This window comes from Notothenia coriiceps, unplaced genomic scaffold (assembly GCF_000735185.1).
Source record: "Notothenia coriiceps isolate Sejong01 unplaced genomic scaffold, NC01 NC01_scaffold00010596, whole genome shotgun sequence".
NCBI classification, from domain to species: domain Eukaryota; kingdom Metazoa; phylum Chordata; class Actinopteri; order Perciformes; family Nototheniidae; genus Notothenia; species Notothenia coriiceps.
In genome coordinates this window covers 168641-194957 of record NW_011343297.1, presented here as the reverse complement: position 1 = coordinate 194957, position 26317 = coordinate 168641, and the positions used below count along the sequence as shown (strand labels likewise).

The 26317-nt window shown below is 41.3% G+C and overlaps 1 protein-coding gene across 6 annotated transcripts in view; it reads right to left on the bottom strand.

The window, feature by feature from the left end:
• The window catches only part of rgs12b (regulator of G protein signaling 12b), a 48410-nt gene that overhangs the window by 9902 nt on the left and 12191 nt on the right, over positions 1-26317 (bottom strand). For all 6 annotated transcript variants that reach the window (XM_010771867.1, XM_010771866.1, XM_010771862.1 and 3 more), the window contains exon 6: positions 4834-4855. In XM_010771867.1, the coding sequence (XP_010770169.1) occupies positions 4834-4855 (22 nt within the window). The remainder of the gene's footprint in view (positions 1-4833; positions 4856-26317) is intronic.

Genomic DNA, 26317 nt, shown 5'->3' with positions numbered 1-26317 from the left:
AGTACGTACACTACTACTAGTATAAGTACGTACACTACACACGACACACACACACACACACACACACACACACACACACACACACACACACACACACACACACACACACACACACACACACACACACACACACACAAGCTTGAATGAAACACAGAGACCCAGAAGTACTTGTTCTGTAGCATATTTTTTTCGAGTCAATCCTTTTTCAAATGATGAATTTCACACGGAAAAATAAAAAAAGACATACATTTCTTGGGGGTGCTTGTGGGGTGCTATGGCTCCTAGGGGGAGCTTCAGCACCCCCCTGGCGCCGCCTATGGTTATAGGGCGTAGACACGGAGCCGTTTGGCCCCCAGAGCGTTTAGTCCGCAGATCTACCAACCTTGGGACCCGTTATCGTTATCTGCGTTTTCCTGTCGGCCTCGTGTGGCCGTACCGTCTATCTGAGATAGAGAACTGTAGCGGATACAACCGTTATCGTCCTCGTGTGGCTGCAGCTTTAAACAAGTCCCAACCGTATTAAACTATTTTTCTAACACCTTAAACACTACACAAAAGGAACTTCTTTAACATACAAATGAAGGAGTTTTGTATTTTGTGCAATACTAGGCCGATGCTGCGTTCCTAATGGATACACAGACTTGCAGAACAGAAAGAGGATGAGAATATCGAAAATAAGAGAGCTTCAGCCTTCAGGCCAGATCAACGGAAATGGGGATGATCAGTTGAGATAAAAATAAAAACAAGAACAGCCAGAGGGAGAGCATCAACGATCAGGTGCCCGAGACAGAGCAATTCCTGAAAATAAACTGAAAAAGAATTGTGCCGCTCTAAGCTATTTCCTGTGTCTTTTTACATTTAGGAACTCAGCTGCTAATGAATACATCCAGTGTGATTTCCCCGGCTTTGCACCTTAATCATGTTTATCAAAGAGAGTTCTCACAATAAGGTTATTTTTCTTCAGTTTTTCCAAACAGTTCATTTACTCGGATTCAGTTTCAAACTCTATAGTAAAGAGCTCTCAGGACTTTGGCTTTCGTCATCAAACTACTGCAGTGAATGAGAGGAAAACAAGAATCCATCAATTCTCTAGAACACTAATTAATTTCAATGTTTTATCTTCATCACAATCACAACACATCACAGTTCAAATAGACCAAGAAACAAAACGAAAAATTATCTATAAAGTCAGCAAATTATCAAGAAATTACACAGTAAGATATGACCTTTTCTGACACCTTCATTACTCAAATTAAATTAAATATTCAAGGAATAAGGTTCTTAAGGCCATGGAAACTTTAAAACCAATATAAAAGAGTATTTAATAATATAATAATTTAAACTGAGTTTTCACAGAGTTAATGTTAGATTGGTGAATATTTTTGTAAACTGTGTTATCGACATTTAACTAACTAAGAATGCAACATTTCATCAGCCACTTAGTGATGTACAACTGTGAAAATGCACAATGAACTCAGTGAGCACAGAGTTCTTAAAAACAAAAACTCTAAAGCTGACACTAAATCCACTTTTATCTTGTAATGACTATGGAGAAATTAGACATCAGAGCAACACTTTGCAACAGTAAACACATTCATACTAGTAACAAGAGCTGCACTCACACATACGTAGAGACACGTTCATTCTGCAGCTGGAAGTTAATAGAAAACCATTTATTAAACAAACCGTCTGTATGTTGTGACGGTGGGGATTCCTTTTAGAAATGGCTCCTCAGTAACTGAAACAAAGCTTGACTGATACTCAACATCAAAGCCTCTGCGGTCATTATGTCTGATCTTCGTTGCATATCATTTTAATTTAGTCAGATAAGGAGCACCTAAAGCAGCTGTGTCCTCACCTGGGTAGAGCTGATAGGAGCCTGTGTGGTGCCAGTGGGGAAGGTAGCGAATCCTGAGGGGTATCCAAGCCCCTCCATCCATACTAAGCCTGTCAGGCCCCCCCTCACAAACTCAAACACACAAGGTGGAACCCAGAATCCGAGATGGGGCGCACACACACAAAAGCACAGCCTACAACATCATAGGAAGGAGACACCGTAAAACGGGAATAACAGGGAGAGAAGAAGAGAGAGAGGCACCCTGGATGAATACCTGACTGACCACAGAGAGAGCAGGTCACAAACACACACACACACACACAAACACACATACACGTAAAAACACACCACTGTGAGCTTCCAGGTAAGTGATATAAGCACACACAGGCCTTAAGGTGATGAATAATTCAGAGCCGAGGGACAACGGAACCAAAAACGGCCGGAGCACAAGCCCATAGTGCACTAACAACACACAGACACACACACTTGCATACACACACACAAGAAACTGCAGTATTGATGAGGCGCTTGTTAAAGGAGGGTTACTACTGAGACTAATGAGGCCTACAGCCCCCATGTAGCACACAGAAAGAACCAGCTAGAATGTCTGTCAAAAAAAAGTATTCTGTACTTACTATGGGCCTAAATTACTTTGTAAGTTCTGTCTTAAAGGTAGGGTAGGTAATTCACTTCAGAAACACTTTTTGTTGTATTCCATGGAGTGCTCTTAACATCTCGATAGCAATGAATAAATTAAATGCTTTGACAATAAATATATACAAATATTTCTGGATGGCCTACCTGCCTGTCAGCCTTCCATCTGTGCACAAACTTATCTCGTGCCCTCATTGGTCATGTGCGCGTTCGTGTGTGTTGGAGGAGGGGCTCTGTAAGGAAGTCTGAAGGAAGGGGCAGATTTTTTTCGGTTGTGTACTTTCAGATTCTAGTGCACTTGAGCTGGTTTCTCCATTCTTACCTACCCTACCTTTAACTGTTGTATTTCACAATTGAAATGTGTTATTGTCTGCACAGAAGAAATGGTCTGAATTCATGCGTAAATAGGATATTCATTCAAATACAAAATGAGGCATGAAATGTAATTAATGTCATTTTCACAAANTTGTCTTAGTGGTCTTCACAGTTTGTACAGAATATCAGTATGACAATACGACACCCTCTGTCCTTAGACATCGTACAAGGAAAAACTTCCAGAGAAAACCCACAGTTTAAAGGGAAAAATGGGAGAGGGATCCCTCCTCTGTTGCTCTCTCTGAGGTTTCTCCCATTTTCCCCTTTAAACTGTGGGTTTCTCTGGAAGTCTTTCCTTGTACGATGTCTAAGGACAGAGGGTGTCGTATTGTCATACTGATATTCTGTACAAACTGTGAAGTCCACTGAGACAAATGTAACATTTGTGATATTGGGCTATATAAATAAACATTGATTGATTGATTGATCATCTCATTAACTCAGAGTGCAGACTGAATAAACTACCAAACTCCCGCCCTTTTCCTTAGTGTTTACCTGTTATGTCATCTCAGAATAAGCAATACCAAGCAGCAAGGACAAGACCAATGGATAGCTCTTTCCAAATGCAAAAATAAATAATATAGACTGACATGAAGCTAGTTGATTACTGTATGGACTTCACTTAAAATATGTTGGCAATAGTTTTCTATACTCCTTCTACTAGTAAAAATAACAAAGAAGGCCGAATAAACATTTTCGCGCTCTCCACTTTACCCACAAACAACCCGTCCTCTCCACAACACGACTGTGGCATGAACAAACGGCTATAAACACTTCTACATCGGAGCTGGTCTTTTTCTCACCTCCTCTTCCTCCACTAATCCCCCATCTGCCATATATCGTCCCTTTCATGTGCATTTGTGAGGTGTTAAAGCACCATTAGAAGACTCCTAAATTAGAGAACTTTTGTTAATGTTGGCACATGTTAATTGTGGACGGCACCAACAGTTAACTTCAAATTTGGGCCAACACAACACAAGTTGATGAAGGAACACAGGATAAGAAAAACAATGCCTGGAAGCTGTGAAATGCAAATAAAGCAACAGGCCAGCAGACTACAAAATAATTAGGACATGTTGTTGTGTTATCAAATTGTATTTTGGTAATGAACTTATAAATATTAAACTATTGTATTAAAATTCCCAAAGAACTGCAACAGTGCGTCAACTAATGAATGAGTGAAGCAAGAGGAAAACAATTGGCAACCGTTTTGATTATTTGTTCATATTTTCAGTCATTCTTTAACAAATATGGTGAAACAATTCCAATATTCTCTGATTCCAGCCTTCAAAATGAGAGGATTGTTTTACTTTCTTCGTCATATATCATTGTGAAGTAAAAACTACAAAATATTTGTGGGTGCAAGCCAGGACTTTTGTTCAAACTAAACCAGACATTTCAAGACGTCATATTTGGGTCTGTGAAGTTTGGATGGCTGGTTTTAACTATTTTTACATTAAATGATATTTGTTTACCTTTAATCTGTGTGCTTCAGTATATTTTAAGCCCTAATTCCCAAAGCTTTTTCACCAACACACTGGTATAAATTAGCAGTGTGAATGCAAAAATAACGGTTGAGCCTTTCATGGTGCAGTCCAAACTGCTCCATGTTCTATATAGCATGCCCTATCCACAAGTTGTTTTTGTGCAGCCAACGTTTACAAAGACTTTGTCTTTAGGTTGCCGCGGAGGTGGGGCACATGTTGAGCAGGTTGAACCACTCTCTGTTGCTTCTGGGAATAAGTGGAAGCAGCCAGATAATAAAGAGGTTTCCAACATGAAAACAGCCATACTCCTACTAGACGTCAGAACTGGACATCCGGCCTAACATAATAAGTCCTTTTCCTTATCCCATTAAATGCTACTTAAATTAGATTACAAACACTGAATGATGAAGGAAGCCAATTAAATAAGCCACTAAGAGATCATGAGGTTTTGTCAGATGTTGTGGAGATGTGCTTACTCACCTCCATCGGAGACTGCAGTGGACTGTAAAAAAGCACAGAGAGACATGGATTAGGAGATTCCCTCATCACACAGATGACACATATTCATACAAGCTCACACAGTAAATGAGCACCAGGAGGCAGCTGCCCGGGCATGTTCACATGCATGCAGACACACACACACACACACACACACACACACACACACACACACACACACACACACACACACACACACACACACACTAACTCCTGTGTTTCTCACAGGACCTGGCTCATTAACACACACACACTTTTCACATCGTGACAGAGTCAGGTTAGCGCCCACAGTCTTTGTCTTGTGTGTGTGGGTGGTAACCTCTGTGAACTGGCTGTGCTTGCTCTGCAGGAAAGCCTCCTCAGAGGGGCGGGACTTATTGTGTGTGTCTGTGTAGGCAGAGTTGAAGAAGAGGGGAACTTTCGGCCTACCTGCCCCCACTCACGGGGGAGTGTGATGTTTTGTTTGCATATCTACTCAGATTTTCAACCACAGAGTCACAGATGTCTTTTCAGACACATTTAAAAAATAAAAATAAATCCTTTGAGAGTCATCCTATTTTCATTACATATAAGAACACACACACAATGCAGTGGTTTTTATGCCAGACATGCTGTGCTGGGATGATGAGATCATCCGACACAGACATCAGTAATGTAGCTAACACTGTTGAAATGCTCTGTGAATCAGAAAGTGCAAAAGGACAGGCGAAAGAGAGAAAGACTGGAGGAAGCGGGAGCAGTATGAAAGAGTGTTGGTCTCTGTATAAATAATCCACACTGAGCCACACTGTAAATCTTTTGATGCTGTTAACCCGTCAGCTAATCGTGCTAATGGCAGGCTCTTTGATGGAAAGCAGGTTATAGAGTATCTACGAGGGCATGTCTTGTTGTGAGGGTATTTTCTATGGCACATTTGCATTTTAATGACCTTATCATGACTCAGCACGACACAAGTTCCTGGATGACTCATATTTCTGTGAATTTATCTCCGGGTCATCAGTTAGACATGTTTTTAGCTTTAAGAAATACTGAACCCGCCCTAGTTTGTATATCAATATTCCTCACACTGTTTAATCTTACATTTGTGTCGAAAACGTTGTTTTCTCGCAGGCTCCTGCTGTGAAAGAAGAGTTGATGGACCAGGATGATATGGCACAACTTGTGTGAGCTTTTTTGACATGGTATTTATTTTTGTTAAACATGGCCCTAATTGCTTTAATTAATCAAGAATGTTCTCACTTTGACTATGCGTTCACTGTTGAGGCATGGGAGAATAACAGTTTTCTTATGGAGTTCAAAGTAGCACAGGATGAGTATACAAACTGTAGTTTTGGCAATGAAGTTTCACTTTAAAATGAGTTTTAGCATACTTTGCTGTACATGTATGTCAACTACACACTGAACAGCATTTGCTCAGGTGTTCCTGAAAGTGAGTCCACACCCTGCCTTCACCCACAGACTCATACAGAGGGATCACAGCTGCTAAATCCCCTCACTGTGCATGGGGAACCTTCGCCTAGAGAATATACATCAGCTTTCTGCAGTAAACTGATACTGTATATTAAATGTATATTACGAAAGACGCCCAGTTGAAACCCAGTGTATAAGTAAAGCATTAGCGAGCTGGAAAGATATTGATGTATAAAGCGCCTTTCTAGTTTCCCAACCACACAAACTGCTTTTATACCACACACACACACACACACACACACACACACACACACACACACACACACACACACACACACACACACACTTTTTGTCTAACACGCTAACACGCTAACACAGTTCTGTGTACTGTTATGCTGTTATGTTCAGTCATTGTTCTTATGTTGAACATGAATACATTTACTTTGTAAGTAATTATGGGACGTATTTCTTCTTTGATAGCAATTTTCCTTCATACTTTCTTGCCGTGAAATAGGTCTTAAATTCTATTCAAAGTGGTCTTAAAAAGTCTTACATTTGAGTTGGCGAAACCTGCAGGAACCCTGACTCTCGGATTTCCCACCATAAATCCTGCTTTAGATTCATTTTACAGTAAAAAACGAATCGAAGCTAATGATAGTGAGAGAGAGTGACTGCTCCTAAAGCATATGTGCTGGTTGGTTAATGTGCATCTTGGTCATTCCCTCACTTGATCCACCTGCCCCGGCCAGATGGCAGTGCCAGCGTAATCTCTGGGATTAGCTATTTCAGACTGTCCTTGGAGGAGCAGGTTGGCACTGGCGTGTGAAAAGAGATTTGATGTGACTTTATAGTGGTTGATTGTGGTCGCACAGGACGTGAGGAAAATGAGAAGTGGAAAGTATGGTTACCTGATCCTTACGCTGGTCACACTCCCACACATTTCCACAGTGTGTATTCTGTGAGTGTTTCATGTTTGTGTTAAGACATGTTGTGTGTTTTATATGGAGTGTAGCCCACATTTATGCATGTGCTCGACATCTGTTCGAGATGTCCTTTGTGTGTAGGGTGGATTTTTCTGCATATGTGTTCACCCCCCGACTCAATTCAGCTCCGGTGTGATCACTTCCAGACGTTCTCTGTGGTTTGGCCCCTCGTTGATGCCCCTCTCCTCTCCTTTCCTCCCTGCACCTCTATCCCATTTCAAACCCCCTCCTTTTGTTTCTTCTTTTCCCCTCCACTCTTTCTTCCTCTGTAGCCATTACCACATCTCCTCCTTCCACTCTTCCCGCAGGTTATTCCCTTCTTCTCTCCCTCTCTCTTTCAACCTTTCCCCAGTCATTCCAGTGGTGTTCCCCCTCCTCTCCTGGCAGATCCTGGTCATTCCTGACAGCCCACAGGGAAAGACTGGGGTTTTCCAGACTCTCCCTTCTCAAGATTCTCTCCCAAAAGCCCTTCTTTACAGAGCATCTGGAAAGGGTCATTCTTGATAACAGAGAATCATAACATCCCCTACAATATGTCACAAAGTGCTTTTAGCCTCCATTGCTTTCAATCTTCTCTACATTAACTTGGCACACATTACTGTGTAGAGGGAGTTACCGCTATGTCAAAGCCCCAATAATGTCTGCGGTTGTTTTCTGCTGATGCTGATTGTTCACAGATAATAATGGGGCTTTTATGTCCAATATATTATACAGTTAATGCACCGAAACCATCAGCAGAAGAAACAAATTACACAGCAGCTCTTGATTACGGTTTCCACATACGCGGAGGACTTGCTTCCAAGCAAAACCTCAGAATGTCCATGTGGTTATACATTTCTTGTGTTTAAAACAGAGCTGTATAGGCAATGCTTTTTCTCATCAGTTAACATGTCAAAGAAACACAGTATTTGCTTGCCATTTAAGCAGTATGAAGGAAGGCTTTTAGAAAAGGAATTTCAAATGTACAACTAAAATTCACAGAGAAATTCAAATAAATGTTTGGACCTATCCATGGGATTTTCAGGAGTGGCTACCTTGAGATAAGCATAAGTCTCACTAAGTCTCACCTATTCTCCACCCGATGAACTATTATACCATTGCAGAAGAAGAACGATAAAAAGCTGACATAAAGAAGGGCAGCGTAAATGGTGAAAGAAAAGTCATAGGAAATATGATATTTGTGTTATCCCTTTTTCTTAATGTGAGCAAGCTTACATCAGCTCAGCACGGTGAAATGAGGAGTCAGTGGTTGTGACATCATCATTTGCACTTTTATCAATGTACCAACTTTTTCAACAAAGACAAGTCGATTTAAAACCATGTTGTGCTATTTCTACAAATCTTTTCTTCAACTTCTGTTCTTCGGTTGCTTAAACTAAAAAGTAAGCTAATTGTAATAGCTAGTTTAGCACGATTACATGCTTAGTCGATATGTGACTTGAATTGGCACAAGTGTTGCGTGAGTTGACATTTCTATTGATTCTTGCAATCAGTGTTGAGATTCTCCTGACAGTATGTCAGTAAATTCTGGAACATCTGGATTTTCCTTGAACCTTGTAATTCATAAAAAATAAAGAATACCATGAAAAGATGGATTGGAACATTCTTGCATTCTGATAAATGTCATGCTCTAACCAGTGATGGAGTGGGAGTGTTATACAATGAACACACTCTCACACCCACTTCAACAAATATAAGACGCCTGAATCACATGTCTTCACAACTGCTATTCTTCCGTCCTAGAAATGATAACTCTGTTGATCAGTAGCTTTAAACTAACCCGTTGGATTATGTAAAACATGATTATTTTGTCCGCAGGTCACAACATGTCGGTTTAAACACCGACATCCTCCTGCTTTCAGCTCCCTTCACATGAAATGCCACCTTGTTGCCCCACATGCCTGGCTTGTTTATGTTGTGTCAGTTGTGTGTGTGAGTTGTGTGTGGTGTGCAGGGAGTGGTTGGTCAGTGTGTGTGCAGGTCCCATGTGCTTTATTAGCTGTGACTAGCGGGAGAGGGGTGGCTTACATCATCTGTTATGAAGCCTGGATGTGGGGTTCAAACTACGGCAAAACACAGAGTACAATTTACGGCCATTAATTCCCAATGTTATCATAACATTAACAGCCGTAAAAGTCTCCTTAAACAATCTCAAGTTTCCGAAAAAGGTTCCCTGTCTGCGTGCATGCGTCTAGTTGGATGAGGATTCCTGGAAAAAGACGTTCTGTTTTATAAGATGAGACACAGAGCTGCCAGTAATACTAAACAGGGGGAATAACTTTCTATCGGGGAGAACGTATGCCCACACACACACACACACACACACACACACACACACACACACACACACACACACACACACACACACACACACACACACAAAGACAACAGTGTTTGTACCACCTCCAACACTGCCGCTGTAACTGCAACCTTTGGTAAGGAATGAGAGGACTTGAAGAGAGAGTAATATGGAGGAACACTGAACATATCTCTTGCATACTCATGTGCATGTAAACACTGGCATTACTACAGGAGACCATGCCTGTACCCGAACAACCGACACACACATGCTGTCCTTAAAAGGTGACTTCACAACACAGATTTCCCCCCCAACTGCACGCGCACACACACGCTTCCAGCTGAGGAGGAAGCTGGTGCGCCAACAGTCTCGATGTGTGCGTGCCTGCATGTTTACTTTTGAATATGAGGTGAATAGTGGCTGCTATTGAGAGACCAGAGTCACCCTGCCAGCACCGACAGCCATGAGAGAGCTTATAGCTTCAGCGTAGTGTAATTTAGAAAGGATGGGGTGAACAAGAGGATTAGGCTAATGATCCAAAAGTCAAATGAGGCTCTGCAGGTGTGTTCATGGTGACAAACAAAGGTGGATGAAGTACTTCAAACTTCTAATAATGTAAACTTACCAAAACGTGGAAATAGGCCGTTAAAAGAACTCACAATTATACTTAAGTATACCAAAAAAGTGTAAAAATATAGTCGACGTATCAAAAATAATGGCACTTTCTGTTCATAATGCTCCATTATAGAATAATATATATTTTGTATTTGTATTATAGCTATTGATGCATTAACGTATTCCTAACCATACTGATGCAGCTGCTAAAGGAGGACGACATGTACTATGGGATTTATTTTTAATTTCACTAACGGAACAAAAACGTTTCGTAAACGATAATAAAACATGACAAATGAGTAGGTTATATTTTGTATTATTAATCAAAATCTTTACCTATGTTATAAGAAACCTGTAGCACAGTATGTTTGCCTCTTAATTGAAGTGGAAAATATATATAAAGTAGCAGGTAATATATATATTCGAGTCAAGTACCTCAACATTGTACTTACAGTAAGCACATTATTTGAGTAAATGTGTTTGGTCATGGCCACCACTGGTGATGATGCCCCTTGGATGAAAAAAGTCAGATCTGCATATTTTCAAATCACAACTGACTAAATCATTGAATAAACACATTCTGAGTCAATGGAACCCAATGTGTTCACCATCTCAACGTCCCCTCATACATGTCCATTTTATCTTGTTATGTTCCAAAGTGAAATCCTCTGTGAGCGTCTCTGGAATTCCGTGATGAAAGCCCTGAAATCCCTTCATCGCATTCAGGAATCAATATCCACTCTCTATGAAAGGAAGGAATGCAGATAATGTTTGTTTTCCTACAAAAGAGCCACACAGGAGATGTGACTCAGAGGCTGAGCCGGTGATAAAAGTCTGTTTTACTTGGCCCCGTGCCGTCATCGCATGCAAACACAAGAAGGTGCAGGACGCTCACACAATGCAATCAGATCAAGCGTCCTCACACGCTCACAGTCCTCACACTGAATTGAAATTAAAATGAAATTCACATGAAATGATTCACCTTTCCTTTGTATTACAGCTGATTGTTTCTCCCTTTCACAAAAAGACACAAAAGATAAGCCCCTTGAGTCAAGGCAAGAAAAAAAAAGAATCAATGATTTGCCTCCATTAGTCTCAATCTGTGGCCCTGTCTTTACCTTTGTTTCTCTTCCTCTCTGTCTACCCCGCTCTGGCCAGAAGCACATCTGGCTTTAAGAGGAAGGGAAACAGCCCACAGCCGTCTACTGTTAGTCTTTCTGTCTCACTTTACCTTTACACACACTTTCCCAGCCCGCAGCCACCATCACGTCCCTTCTTTCTTAAAGCACCAGCCTTTTTAACTTTTGTTTCTTTTCCCTGGAGACTCTGTCCTTTCCCTTTATTTTGTCTTCTCCATTTTTCTTTTCCCATCCCTGCGTCTTCCTCTGAAGGTAATGATTACTCTCCCTGTGTTCTTTGCTGTAGGTAACCTCTTTCCCCCATCTGTCCCTGTCCTTCTCACTTGTAGTGAGCAGAACAACACTGCTATGCAGTGACACTTACACTAATGATGTTATAGCCCTCCTTTTCTCTTTCTCTTATTTTTGCCATCTAAATTGCAGAAGCAAAAACCAAAGGTGACGGTAAAAAGTTGAGAACGTGCAGCTGATTTTTTTTCTCCTCAAGGCAGTTTGGCAGCAATACAGTTTTCTTCTATGGACATAAATAAATGTGAGTCTTTCATTCACTTTCTCCTATTTGAAAAAAAAAACCTCCCTATGCAGACCATGTGTACAGTAAGTGTGTATGTGCGTGTGCTACTCACTGTATTGAAGTTCCAGACTCGCTTAAAGGAGAGCCTCTTCCTCAGGCTCATCCTGCTCTCCTCTCACACAGGAGGACACTTTCTAAATCTACATATCACACACTCGTGAGAACAGACAAACACCCAGGTAACCAACAGAGCTTCTTTGGGAGCTTTCTAAAACAGGAAAGTGGTGCAGACATCTGAGTTGGATGGAGCCATGCCACAGCCCGTCCGTCACACACACCTGAAGAATTAGCCTGCTCAAGTTGCATTAAGTAGATATACTGCACTCCTTACTACTATCTATTCCTTTCTCTCTTTCTCACACACTCCTCCAAACACCTAACTGACGGACTGACTAGGAAGTTCCATTCTCTAGCAGACACACACACACACACACACACACACACACACATGCATGCATACTCGGCTCGGTTTCCATAGTGACACGCCCCCATCAGGCAGCAAAAGGGGAGGGAACAAAAGCCGACCTGCCAATCACGCTGCAGCACAGCCTGTACCTCTCCGCCCTCCTTCTACTCGTCCCTGTTCAAAACACAGATTTACAGTATGATACAAACTGTTTCTTCGGGAAACTGTATTTTGCTCAATGTATTAACATGGTGTTTTCTGTAATGGGCCTGAGGCATTTCATTATTCAAATGAAATGCCTGCAGGTTTGTTAAAAGGTCGCCTCAAGGGAACAAAGGCACTTCACAGGTCAGAGCAGCAACACACTCTCACATGCACACACAACAAAGGCTGCAATTGAATTAGTATGAAATGTAGCCTTGAGCCTTAGACCTAGCTGCCCCCTAATTTCCTGTTTTGGCAAAAAAAGAGTAAGAGTTTCTGTTACAGCGACTCCTTTACCTCCACACTCTGATTTCACTGTCTCCATCTGTGATAACTCACGGCTGTGTACTGTACAGCAAGAGTACAAATGTGTGAGTCTCTGTTTCATCTGGTTAAGAAAGGAATAGCAAGTGGTATCTGTGTGTGGATATAATACATATGATATTTTTATAACCTACAATTGTGTCTTTTCTTGCAAACCACATACCTCTGTTTTGAGTGTTTTAACTATTCAAGATTCTGTAGCTGTAGTCAATTTAAATGTTATTCTATTTAATGTCATACAGTGTAGTTATTGAAATCGGCCTTATTTCTTTTGGACGCTTGCCTGATGTGGCACCACCCAGAATAATGAAAACATCAAAATGCACAGCTGCACTCTCTAAAAAAACGTAAGAAGACCAGCACATTTGAAGAGCTATGCCCACTACAGTTTTGTCTGATGAAAAAAGTGCCACTAAAAGACCAGTGGTCCCAAAACAGAATTCTCCTCTGCAGTACAAGCGCAATAGTGTTGTTGAAGTTAACCTTGATTTCCAAAGCCTTTGTATCATAGCGCACACACACACACACACACACACACACACACACACACACACACACACACACACACACACACACACACACACACACACACACACACACACACACAAACTGAAGCTGGAGGCATTGTGAAAGCCCTTAATTCCCAGAGCTTAATACATGGGAAAAGGAATCTGATGGAGCATTAATTAAACGCTTTCAAGTTTGACCGGTTCCGCTACTTTCGTTAAATACCGCCTAAAATACAGAAAACCTTGGTCTCCTCAGTGAATCCTCAGTATTTCAAATGTGATGGCGATACTTTGACCATTCGATTTAAAATCGTTCCCGATTCTAAATCTGTTTTGTTTTCAGTCCATAGGAGTCATAGGGTAAAGCTCTGCACTGACGTTGCCGTTGTTTTGTGTCAAAGTGCGGTAAGCCCGACTAGGCGGAATCGCTACCCTCGGCTTCGCACACAGCTCAAAATTGTCGCCGACCGATCTGGTCATAGTTCAAATGATTTTAACCTCGTTTACAGCTGACAGCTGACCTTACGACTTTTTTCACCGCAAGGCTCTGTTCGCCCAGGAAAGTTAACATTTATTCAGGCTTAACTGGCACAAATAAACACTTTTATTTTAGGAACAGATTTTGTTTTTCTCTATATTCAGTGACTTTCAGATAACAAGTTGAAGTATACAAGGAATTAAAATGCTGCCTGAAACAAAGATAAAGTTCGAGCTGCCTGTGTTTATTATAAATAAATTGTACGCAAAACCACACTAGTTATTTTGTGTTTTTTCACCAATTCCCAAAATACTGCCTGACCAAGCTTTGAATTGGTTTGTAGGATTACTGCCCATGAGTAGCATTACCTATGTTATTTAGAAGGGTAAAACCTTTTGGGGGGAATTTATTGGATCATGAATACATTTTTCTCCCATCCGTTACCTTGGGTGCTTAATTTTAGATAGTGTTTCACACATCTTTGACAGGACAGGAAGAACTATGAGTAACTGCTCAAGTTCAGTCCACATTAAATCTGTCAGCTGAGGGGAAGAGGAAAGTACATGCAGGATACGAGGGATGTGACGAGGTTTCAGTTGGCTAAATCCACATTATGAGAAAAGGAATAAACAAAGAAAGAAGAAAAGAGAAGATATTTTTCTTTAACCTAATTCTTGTGGTCTAGCCAGACAGCTCTGTTTCCATTGTATGTCTGGGGTGAGTCAACATAAAAGGGAAATGTTCTCCACTGCTGACATTAGATGACAAAATGATACTCAAAAAACATACATGTGCAGGACACATGTTAAAAGCTTCACTGTAACACACTTAAAGCAAAACCATATATGTATATAGCTGAATCATGCATTAAGGAGACAAGTGTTTGCTTTATTAACAATTGAACTATAGTTTATTGCGTCATATGAGGCTGCAGTCTAATTTGCCAAACTGCCATGTCCTTGTTGTTTATTTTCTAACTTGTGACTGCTATTTGTAAGTCTTTAGAACATGAGGACACTATAGATAAGTAATTAGTTTGCAGTTTTAAACAATGCTTTACTGTGATATAGTACATTTCTGTAAAATTCTAAGAAAAGTGTGTAAATATAAAAAAAAAACAGAAATCCAGAAATCAAATCGGTGACAACTCTGGTATAAAACTTTTGAACATCCATCCATCAATATTTTTGCACCTCATGCGCCCTAAGCCTTTATATAATTTTTTATGTTATCGTGCGATTTCTCAAAAAAACGATATATTTAAAAAAAAAAAAAAACATTCTTTCTGTAAGGTTAATAATTTCCCAGTTTCGCTATACAGTACCTTTGCTTTGCACAGAAACATTACCAAAAAAACTCAACACTGCCCTCTGCTGCCATGATGGAGGGGGGGCAGTGCATAGAACTGAGCAGGAAAACACTGATGGTTCAGACCTTTTTGCTGCTACAGCGCTGCTCTTCAATGCCAACCAATGATGAGTTAGCTGATTAGACTTGTCATACTGTTTGTTAGCATCAATTGCTAATCGGGCTGAGCACACAAATAAATATGATTATGTTTTACAAATGTTCTGTATAGGATTGATACACCATTAGTTAATTTTACTACAGTAAAACTACATTTTGAAAAACTACAACATTAACATAAATAATAAGAGAAAAACAACAAATGAAGCTGATCCTTCCCGAAAAATATAATCAGATGAAGAAATAACTTAAGGTTAAAAGAATGTTATGTAATACTGTGGAAATACTGCCTATGTATTATTTAAGTTCCTCCAAAGAGTTCCTTTTGGAGTGTAAGGCAATGATTTGATGGTTTCCTTGTGTGTGTGGTCTCATAACTGGTGACTGTAAATCTCCCTTAGACATGACAAAACCTGCTACTTAACATTCAATCTTATAAAAGAGGTGATTCACCCAATCTCCGCAAGATTATGCAAAGAAGAAAGATGTAAAATCTTGAAGAAAAATTCATGACGACCAGGAAGACTGCAGCAGTGAAGAGGAACACAGAAAGACAGGATGTTTTATAAACTGCTGCGACAAATACAGCCTCAAGTTGGTTATCCATTTTTTGTCAACACTATGTCTGCAAGTCAATTTAATACGCAGGCTGACTCATCACATGATGCCGTTTGATTGTGCTGATGTGGTGAACTGCACCGTCTGGTACTTTATGAAGATAAAAAGAAGCACTCGTGTTTATTTGCAAATTGGAGCAGCGACTGCTGTGACTCCTGGCCTCCTGAGGTGTTTCATGTACACGAACAGCGCTGATTCCGTCTCATCATCTGATTTTCCCTCCCCAACACACTCTGCTCCCAGGGGATATCACGAGGAACACACACAAACACACACACAGTGAGAGTACACACACACAGGAGAAGAAATGTGCACCAACGTTTTTATCTTTAGACATCTGATAGTGCTCTTCTTCACTCTTTCTGTATGTGTGTGAGTTTTGCTCGTGTGTGTGTGTGTGTGTATTGGGTCAGAGGGCTCACAGGCTGCACTATTCTCACTGCTGTGTTTAGTGAAATGCTGCCCTGTGCTGATTTCCAGTGTGTTAAAACCCCCCTTACATTGCACGTCACATCACGTCACACACACACACACACACACACACACACACACACACACACACACACACACACACACACACACACACACACACACACACACACACACACACACACACACACACACACATACACACTCTCTCTCTCTCTCACACACACACACACACAGACATACACACACAAACGGACACACACTCTTACTCTCTCACACACAGACACACACACACACACACACACACACACAACTTCAGATTACAGTAAATAAATACAATATGTTGGATACAATGAGCTTATTGAATACACCACTATATATCATATAATTTATTCAAAGATTATGTCAGATATTTACATTAATTTTACCATGCATTCAGTTTAACTGAAAAACAAGAGGCCCAACGATATATTATTGCGATTTTAAACATGCGACTATTGTTATTACATGTGTTGCACTTCATTGCAATGAATTACCTGTTTTTAACTTAGGTTATAATTGTGTAATCAACTGTTTATAGTAAGATAACACTTTCGGCAAATTTCTTATGACTTTCTGAGATATCTCCATCTTTGTTTGGACCAACTTCCTGCCAATCTCGCTGACCTGAGCAATACAACAATCGTATCGCCATCAAGTCGACTGAAAAATACATTTTCGCCAAGAGGTTTGGTAACAACTTGTATTTGCAATATTGAGAATGTATATCATAACAGGCCGATACTTGGCTTCGGTGCATCGATACAATATTGCCACGCAAAATATTGCAATATAATACCACCTTTAAACTAACTACCTGGCATGGTGATATCACAATAGGAGATCCATTTAGCCCATTATCGAAATAATACTCAAGACATATTGAACACAAAAAACAACTTTCTACAGTTAAACTGATCCAATGGACTGAGCCAAGAGTCAACAGGTTTCCCTTTAACTCAATTGGGCCTTAAAGCTCCTGCTGATTGGTCTGCACAGGTCACATGAGCTGTCATTCCAGAGAGAGGGCCTTGCAACTAAACTTTTGGAACATTATTTTATTTTCAACCTAAATAGAAACTTACTGGCTGATTGGTTAATTAATATATACTGACAATTCCACGAGAAACACTGACATTTAAAAAGTTAAAGGAGGTTAATAAAGACTTTTATAGGGATTTAAATTCAAGCCGACAAGAAAAATCCATTTGAATTTGTTTTTCAATCACTATCATTTCCTCCAGCTACCCACGGTCACGCCTGTGTAACACAGACTGCATGCTATGTGTGACAGAAGAAAGGGAGTCACCACTGTGAAAGAAAAGGTTGCATCAGATATAGGAAGAGCAAACACACGCACGTAAATTCCCACACACACGTGCAGTGACAGCTCGTGTACTCACTGGATCAGCGGCGGATTCAGAATCGACGCTCAAAGTTTTCTGCTCCATGAAGAAAGAGACAAGTAATCCTCAGCGCTGCATGTGAGAGCTTCCTCCAGCCCACATTGTCATCAGCTGTTGAATGTGTGTGTGTGAGTGTGAGTGTGAGTGTGAGTGTGTGTGTGTGTGTGTGTGTGTGTGTGTGTGTGTGTGTGTGTGTGTGTGTGTGTGCGCGCAGAGCAACGAAGCGGCAAAGCTTGATGGCTTTCAAATGTCCAAGCCGCTACAGAATGTCGCCAGATTCCCTCTCGCTTTCTCTCCCTGTCAAACCCCCTCCTCCTCCTCCCTCTCTATCTTCTCCCTCACCCTGCCTCTCTGCTCTCCCCCCTCCTCTTTCTCTGCTTTTCTTTCCACCCACCCTCGTATCATTTCTATTCCACCCACACTGCTGTGGACTGAGAGACACCCGCATACACACACTCAAACAAATGCGGCTGCAGAGGGAGAACCCTTTGCCATTAAGGAACACACACCCACACATAAAACTGTGCTGAGCTGAATGTGTTACCCTCAGTGCTCTTTTGTCATCTGCTTAGTATGCCCCATGCATGTCTGGAGCACGCAGAGTAAACTGACATTCATGATGGCTTGAGGGGGGGGTGAAAGAGGCAAAACATGGAAAAATGTCCGCACAGGGGCAATGATTTCTCCTGTAGAATTAGAAGAACACAGATAGAGATTATGTTGAGAAAAACAGGGAGTTGACAGCCAGGATTGATATCTGAAGCGATCATTAGGCTGTGTTCAGCTGAACCAAGAAGTTGTTGCATTCCTCAACATGCCTTGACACACAGCAGGAATACTCACACTGACACACACACCCCTCGGCTGAGGAGGCAACCACATTCACTGTCGAGCCGCAGAAAAACAATGTTTGCCTCAATAAGACTCATCAGAATGTCACTTTCAAACAGCTTACAAGTGTTGTAAGGTCATCTTAAGAGATATCCTATTCAAACACACACATTTAGAAGCTGTGGATAACTACAGACAAAGTTCATTCATGTCTATATTTCACCTAATACAGAACAGCCCTATAGAGGAAAGTCCCAGCTCTATATGTTTTTACATTGATATAGGCTTCAGACAGGATAGTAAAGTTTCGTAAAATATGTTTCTGTTTGGTTCACAAGGGGGACGCCTTAGGCAACCTCAATTTCTGAAAAGTGAAGCCAATTCAGAAGTGCCTTACACTTGCATTCTTCCTCATGTCCAGTATGTTGCAACTCCAAAGTTTAAACGTGTAGACGTCTATGAGAAAATGATGTTTCTTCTCACATGGTTTCTTAAATCAGTCATCCTTTTCCGATTGAGTTTATGGCTTCAGTTGATTCAGTATCAAGTCATCCTCACTAAAGCATGATTTTCATACTATTAACTATGGTCCCATTAAGAGAGGAATTGATGCTAAGGAAGGGTATGCTTAAGGGCGGGTCTACATTGTGATTGACAGCGTCCTGTCACTCAGGATAGAGGCATAGCAATGCGTGTTCATGGCCAGGTGTGTTTTCGTCTTTTCACAATGCGTTTTCAGCGCATGAAAGATGATTGTAACTTGTAAGACTCCTTTCTTGTTCGGCTTTTGGTTGTCCTAAAAGACACTACTAGCAGTACTTTCAGTTCATTTTGTTTTAAGAATGTTTTTTACTCGTCAAAATTAGCACCCCAGAGATCATGTGAATTATGAATGCAACTTGCTATTTGTTTGTTGGTAGTTTCATAATTCCCAAAATCTTCCTACAAAAGTTAAAATATTGCAAGTGTTTTGAGTTCAGAGCACAGTCAGATGTCTTAAGGGTCGGCCTATGATGCGAGTTTGTGCGTGAGGGTTCCCACCAAACAAGATGCATCCGTCTCGGTGTTCACAGGAGAAGCCAATATTAAGGGGGAATAAAAAAAGCATTCAAACATAAAAACACAAAAACAAGCACACACAGACACATGATCATGTCAATATGGTGTGGATTATAGATAAACTAGAGAGTTACTGGATTTGACGTGAACTAAATCTAGAAAAATTAACAAAGTTCTTTCTCTTAATTATCGTACTCAAATACTTTTTAGACATACTTTCACTTTACTTTTACTGTATTTTAATGTCATGCTCCATATACTTCTACTCAACTACATTTTTTAGGCAAATGTTATATATTTTTACTTCACTATGTCTTTTACACTTATACTTACTTGTTGCTTTGTACATATAAAACACATGATACGCTATGATATGATGCAGTACATTACTGGAGTATTTATACATTTACTTAAGTGTAGGATGTGAGTCTTTATACCATCATCACTAGTAGGTGTCTCATTTGTTGGTAAATAACACGTGTCGTGGATCTACAGTTTTACTTGTTGATAAGATCTCAGCCATTTATAGTATAAAAATGGGTTTTGATACAATAAATTCCTAAATCGTAATTATATAAACATGGTAAAAATGTGATTGATCATGTCTTAACAGCAAAATAAAGTTGTATATAAATGATGCAGGCATAGGGCTGAACGATATACCGTGTCATGGCGATAACCGCGATATGCGCATACGTGATATTCACATCGCAGGGATGTGCGATTTTTTTCAATTTTTTCTTTTTTTTAGGGCGTTTGATATTAAGTAGGTAAATTAACTCAAACACGTCATGTTACAATTATTTTGCTGCTTGCTACAAAAAGAAAACTTGCGCGGCTCTCATGTCAGGGGTACTTGAGTGGAGTGACAAGCAGGCTCTGAGTCTGCATGCACAGCAAACAACTATTTCAGATGCCTTTGCCGGTGTTACACCATATAAGAAAGGTTCAAAACGGCATAAAGGAGCTGGTGTATAGCTGTTCTTAATTTTATTTTTATAATGTTTAAAAGATGTCCACTACTTTGCTGCTATTTGCACAAAAAAGGTTTTAATTGTGGCATAAAAAGTTAAATTACCTATTTGGTCACGTATGTTAATTGCCTAATCTGATAATGAAGCTTCCTATAGCTTAATGTAATACGTTTAATCTCTTGGATCCCTTCTAGAAACCACTCTTCTTCATTCACAGATGAACCCCCTTATTTGAGGGTAAGCAACATGCATTATCATGACATGTTAGATCATGATTTAAGGTATGACGAGTCAACCAGTGAAGATTCAGACGTCCGTGACTAAAATCTTTCATCCGGTTAAATATAGTTAAAAAAAACGCAATATATATCGCAGGGGAAAAGAATATCGCAATGTCAGCTTTTTTCAATATCGTGCAGCCCTATGCAGGCATCAGCATTGAGTAGAATTCAAGCAGTGATTCCTCGCCTAACCTAACCTTACCTAACCGGTGTGCTGCTTGGATCACTCATTACGTGTTTACAGCCCATAAGTGGCAACAGTCAACCCTTATTACTTTGTTAGAAAGCAGCAATTGCCTGTGCGGGCAGAAAATATAAAGAGAACTGCTCAGAGAATCTCCTTTGGAATTGTTTCTCCCAAAAACACTCGAGCTCCACTGAAAGAGAAATGTCATCTTCCTCCGATTATCATTATGTTTCAGCTCATGGAGGAGCATCTGCCTTGCAATCAGCCTATTGAGGGCATTGTTTGCCACTTATATTTGTGCATTCAACCTCTGACTGATTTATCTCTGCCTGCTTTCATTTGTCAGCCTCATTTGGTAAACAGCTTATGCAGGTGTGACACATAACCTTGATATTCAGACCTCAACCCTTCAGCAACAGGTGAGGATCAGGTGGTGCAGGAATGCGTGCTGAAACCGGAAATTATTCTGACACTTCTGATCTGGAAGTCTACTGTTTTTCAAATGTGTTTTTGGTTAGATATCTGAAATAAGGGCAGTGGTTAATTGAAGTTGAAGATTTTCGCAGTTTGTTCTACAACATCAAATGTGTAAAAAACGAATCCCACTTGTAAATGTCAGAAGCTTCTAAGTGAACATTGGCCGACTTTAGTTTAGTGGTTGTGATGCGCAGCCATGTTACGTTGCAGATTGCATTGACGCTTAAAAAAATGATGAAATTAGGGTTTTATGTAGAGATTATCCTGCTGAACAAAACATGTCAATTCAATTATACAATGGAAAATCCCATTGCGAAGGACCACTTGTAACGCTAACTTCCGGGTTGGCCCACAAAAAAACGTCATCATTACACCACTCTATTGATCGGCGTAGAAATAAGTGAGCTGAATGCGAGGGTGTGTTTATTTTTGACACATTTTTTAAGCTTTTTGTGGTTTTAAACATTCATATTTTCAAACAAAGTTTCACAAAAAGAAAATGCAATTATGTGTCGTGGCCAATATGCATTTATGATGTCCACAAACAATTTGGCAGAAATATGGAACAGCTGAAATCCAATCACACACTCCCCATGTCATAAGACATTGTCTGTTTGTGTGTGTGTGTGTGTGTGTGTGTGTGTGTGTGTGTGTGTGTGTGTGTGTGTGTGTGTGTGTGTGTGTGTGTGTGTGTGTGTGTGTGTGTGTGTGTGAGTACAAATTGGTTAAGCTCTACAATAAGATATCACAAGACAAGCTGCAAGCCTCAAGCTCTGGCAGACATTCACAGATATACAGAACATAGAATAGAATAAACAGGCAGGGAAATTAGTTTATAGTCTCACCCTGGGAATCACAAGCCCTAAACTATGTCTACAAGATAAAAACATCACACTAACAGAACCAAGATCTCTCGTTTGTACTTGAACATATGATAAAAGAAAGCCACATAAAACATCAAGTGTGTATTGAGCACACACATGCACACACACACTTCAGCTACAGGAGAAAGCTGCAGGAGAAGCTTCACTGGCACAGCGGACAAGATGGCTGAGAACTGTGTGTGTGCAATTACAGTGTAATCATGCTCATGTGCATTGATGTGTTTGTGTGTTACCGACTTGCAATTTTCTTGTGTGTGTGCGTGCGTGCATGGCTTTTCCTGTATATGTGCGTCAATGTGTGTGTGTGTGTGTGTGTGTGTGTGTGTGTGTCCGGTGCTTTTGTGTTGAGGCCTCGCTAACGAGGGGAATGTCAGCTAGTTGCTCATCAGAGCTCATTAGAAGTGCAGGCTAACACTTCGAACCCCATTACCCCCCCACCACCATCACCATCACCAAACGAACACACACACACACACACACACACACACACACACACACACACACACACACACACACACCAATCTCACCCTCCCCCCTCTCACAACACAAAGCCCTCTCTGTTTGTGGACATTACCGCATAAGCAGGAAGAGAAAAAGGCCTAACGACCGGAAGAAAAAGGTAGAATAGAGGGGGGGAGGGCTGGGGTGGTGGTGGTGAGGAGAAAAGCAGAGAGGAACCCTTTCATTGGACGTTCTGCCACTGGCACAGAGAAAGAACCGCCCCCCAATTCAAATATCTTCAGATGCACTGGGGCTTCCGATCTCACCACCTGATGATACATTTAGTTGTGTAATTGTTGCTGTCATGATCAAAATTAAAATAGTTGTAAGATCAGTTGTGTAATATGTTGTTTAGGGTGGAGTTAAGTGCCTCGTTAACATTTGGACTGACAATAAAATATTACGACATTAGCACAGCACAGTGTGAGCCCTTTCCAGAAATCTTAGGAATGGATAACCGTGTTTCCATTGGAATTTGTTGGCAGGGAAGTTAATTGGAGGCACCAGGCGATGTGCAAATTGATTTTCCCTTTGAGGAATTAAGTTATATCAGAGGATTTTTTTTTAGAATAAGAAACAGCTTTAGGTCTAATTAAGATCTCCAGGATCCAGACAAAGATTTTTGTAGCATGTAATTCTGAGTCTGGCTCCCTTTTCTCCTCATACATCCTGTCTATCGCTTCTGTGCTGCCCAATGAAGTGAAACATTCAAAATATGTACATTTTCAAAAAAAAACTTTGACTGAAGCGACAGTGTGGGATGGGCTTATCTGGTCCCATGGTGCCTCAGTGGCCACTAAACGGCGGAAACATTTAGCTTTCTACTGATCTCTATCTAAGAACCAAAACAGCAGTTATGACTTGTGCCCACATACTCACACAAATTCACACACTTACATGCAGGCCATAGTAAGAACAACACCCGGAATGTTCCACTTTTGTTTAACTTGATTGTACAGTATTATCCTGTAGCTAGTTCACTCCCTTTAAGATAAAGGGGCTGAATCATGCTCATTTTCAGGTTCATATTTGTATTTTGTGCCTCTACTGTGACATGTCTACATGCTTTAATGGAGAAAAGCTCTTTATTTTGCTCATACTGCCTGTGCTGCAGCACCTCTTTTCACCCTCTGTCTGAAACCAGAGCCCAGTCTGCTCTGATTGGTTAGCTGGCTGGCTTTGTTGTGATCTGCTGCAGAAACTCTCCTCTCTACTCTCTCATCCTCTCTGGACTCTCTCTGTCCTCTCACATCTCGGCAGGCTCGTCAGTCCCCTCCTGCTCCCTGGCTAAATGACGCACTGCGTGCTAATAGAACCATCCTTCGGGCAGCAGAGCGGAAACGGTGGAAATCCAAACACCATGACGACCTCCTAACCTATCAGGCTCTCCTCTCCTCTTTCTCTGCTTCGATCTTTCAGGCAAAATGCCCTTTTTTCAAGATAAGATCCAATCTTCCTATTCCAATCCCAAAAAACTATTTTCCATCTTCTCCGCCCCTTCCCCCCTCCTCCCTTCTGTCAAGCGACTTTGTTAACCACTTTGAAAAAAAGGTTGATGATATTCGCTCTTCTTTATCTGACTCACCTTTACTCACCGCTGGGTCACTAGACCCTCCTTTCACCCACACACTAACCTCCTTCTCCCCTCTCTCTCCAAGTGAGGTTCCTACCCTCATTACCTCTGCCCGTCCTACCACCTGTCCTCTGGACCCTATCCCCTCAAACCTCCTTCAGACTATCGCTCCTGATATTCTACCGTTTCTCACCCATCTCATCAACACTTCTCTAACTTCTGATCAACACTTCTCTAACTTCTGAGTCACTTGTCCAAAACAGGTCTCAAGCGAGGTTAAGGAAAATAAATGAGTAAACCCTCTCCTAAAAAACCCGCACTCTTAACCCGTCTGAGTTATAAACTACAGGCCTGTTCTCTCTCCTCCCGTTCTTGTCTAAAACCACTGACGCAAACTCTTATAAACAAACTCTCCTGTATATCTCATCAGAAAACAACCTTCTGGAAGCACCACTCTGGTTTCAAGGCAGGGTCACTCAACAGAAACTGCCCCTCCTTGCTGGTCTCTGAGGAAGCTGCCAAATGCTAAAGCGCAGCCTCCCTCTCCTATGTCATATCCTTCTGCGACCTGTCGCTGCATTCGACACGGTGAACCATCAGATCCTCCTTCGCACTCTCCCAAGAACTTGGAGTTTCAGGCTCTGCCAACTTTCCCTCCTCACTGCATCCTCAAACACCGTACACAGGGTTACTTGGAGGGGTTTCGCCGGAGTCGTGATCTTGCTGTGAACTGCGTTGCTTGCTTTACTGTTGCACATACTTTTTCAAATATAGGGCTTTTCATGTGGTAGCCCCTCGGCGCGCGCCCTCCACCAGAAGCTGGCTTTTTTTGAAAACGATGGGTGTTTTTCATGCATTTTAGCACATTGTGTCTGGCTACTAACTTCCCTCGTCATTAGGGGATAATCGATCGGGAAATTCCTCAATTCTCGGGCAATTTAAAGCGGCACTGTTATCCAATTGTTGACTAGCAACAAATTGCGCAGGATCTAGAGTTACGCATCGCTTGACGCCGATGGGGTCTGTCATTATGTCGCTAATGCGAGCAAATATGTTGTCCTATTTTTGACTTTCTTTAATATATGTCTCGCTCCATTACTACCTTAAAGGGCGACTAAACAGGGCTGCAACGGACTGGATACGTGTGGGATCTGCTTGCATCTCCTATGATGTCACTCCACCTGTGATGGTCAACTCTCACTATCAGGGGGAGATGGAGGTTGCCAGTGGCATGGCAACAGCATAGCAACGCATGGCACAGGCATAGCTAACATGAGTTGGTGCCTCGCCCTCCTTTGCGCAGCGGGGGGGGGGGTGTCAGCTCCAGCTCATGCAGCAGAGTCTTGGAGTGACGGCAAATTGAGGCATGGCTAAATGGCATGGTCTGTTTGGTTTTTGAAAATAAAAGGCTCTATAATATACTGTATTAGGTAATGCACCTTACAATATATTATTCAAATATAGCTATGATAGGTCCCCTTTAAGCTACTGGACCCGCTGTCTGCCTGCACCTTCCACTCTCGGCACCTTCACTCTCACCAGCACACAGCGCACAACACACCCACCACCACACACACACAACACACACACAGCACCACACGCAGCACCACACACAAACACACCACACAACACACCACACACCACACACACACACACAAGAAGACACACGACGACAGCACACACACAAACCACACACGGACACAGCACCACAACACACCGCACGCATGTCGCTAACGAGCAGGTGAGGGTACCCTGCTAAGTTAATCAGGTACAGCCTTGTAATATTCTTTTTATGTGAA